The sequence below is a fragment of the Limulus polyphemus genome, unplaced genomic scaffold (assembly GCF_000517525.1).
Source record: "Limulus polyphemus unplaced genomic scaffold, Limulus_polyphemus-2.1.2 Scaffold161, whole genome shotgun sequence".
NCBI classification, from domain to species: domain Eukaryota; kingdom Metazoa; phylum Arthropoda; class Merostomata; order Xiphosura; family Limulidae; genus Limulus; species Limulus polyphemus.
The window spans coordinates 261,806-263,271 of record NW_013665771.1 but is presented as its reverse complement, the minus strand read 5'-3'; the positions used below and the strand labels follow the sequence as shown (position 1 = coordinate 263,271).

The 1,466-nt window shown below is 31.9% G+C and overlaps 1 protein-coding gene across 1 annotated transcript in view; it reads right to left on the bottom strand.

Moving 5' to 3' along the window:
* Nucleotides 1-992, bottom strand: part of LOC111084901 — a 4,691-nt gene extending 3,699 nt beyond the window's left edge. The window contains exon 1 of the mRNA XM_022381408.1: nucleotides 924-992. Within this exon, the coding sequence (XP_022237116.1) occupies nucleotides 924-992 (69 nt within the window). The remainder of the gene's footprint in view (nucleotides 1-923) is intronic.
* Nucleotides 993-1,466: the final 474 nt, after the last annotated feature.

The window sequence follows — 1,466 nt, the reverse complement described above, 5'->3', positions numbered from 1 at the left end:
AGTTTTGTCTGTATTTAATTACAGACAAGACACACACACACACAACAATCTCAGAGTTTAGTAGTATATATATATATATATATATATAACTTAGCTCCTATGCTTTGAAAACGCACTTTGAAAACATTGGAAAATTTTCAAAAGCCCAGAAAATCTCAAATATCTCGTGACTCTTGCGAGCATATATGTGTAGCTGAAATCCACCATGAAGTTCAAATGTTCAGTCACTGCCTAATGTAAAATAAAAAATGTTTCTTGCTATAAACTTTCATTGGCATGATGGAAACGAAAATCCCTATTTCTGCCTCAAAGCACCACGACTGTGACACTGCCTGCCTACCCCATTTATTAATGTAAAATTATTTAATGATAGTATGATAAATAATGTTTACTTGTTTTATTCCCAACTTCACTACAAATACTTAAGCTTACCTGCTTATCCAACCTTTTAAAGTCCACCAGTGGCACAGCGGTATGTCTGCGGATTTACAACGCTAGAAACCGGGTTTCGATACCCGTGATGGACAGAGCACAGATATCCCATTGTGTAGATTTGTGCTTAATTTTAAACAAAATAAACTTTTAGAAAGTTTAGTGATTAAAACCATTAATTTAGTTTTACCGTGTAATGAGAATAACCCCGTTTTTGTAAGTATGCAGCTGAATATTTTACCTGATTTCTTAGCTAATCTCTTTGTGTGATACCTTATAAAAACCTTTTTGAAAATCTAAGAACATCAATTCCACAGTCTTTCCATCGTAGAGATAAGAAGTTACATCTTCGGAAAAGGTTGATAGATTAGTAAAGCACGATTTTCCATGTTAGCTTTCTTCATGATTTCATACTTCACTAAATCATTTTGAAAAGCTTCTTTTATCAGACTTTTTAGATATTTTTTTTCCACTACAGAAATAAGACTAACTGGCCTATAACTTCCAGGACAACTCTTAACACCCTCTGTAAAAATAGGAGTAATATTGGAATCTTCCATTCCTAAGACACTAATCGAAATGAACAAGCAATAATAAGATAGGAAAAAGTTCACAACAATAATAAGCCTTACACAGGGAAATTACAACAATGATAAATAAATATGAAGATTACAGTAACTGACAGAATGTAATGTAACTAAACTAATAACGTAATGCTTTAATAATAAGGAAGTATAATACAAGGGTTAAACTAACGGTGTTCACAAAACCAAAGTTTGTCATTATTTCTTAAAAAGTTAGTTAATGAATTAAGAAGCAGACGAGATATTTCTAAAAAGATCGTGACATTATGTAAAATTATTAATCCAATAATCAGTAGCAAGAATAGTGTTGAATTTGCCGCAAAATTAAATAAATCTAGTTCAGAACGTTATAAGAGAAACGTGGTTTTTCAAAAAATGAGAGCGAGTCGAAATTTTGTCATGTTTAACAAAGTATATGGTATCTGTGTGGGACGAACTGGACTAGTTAAC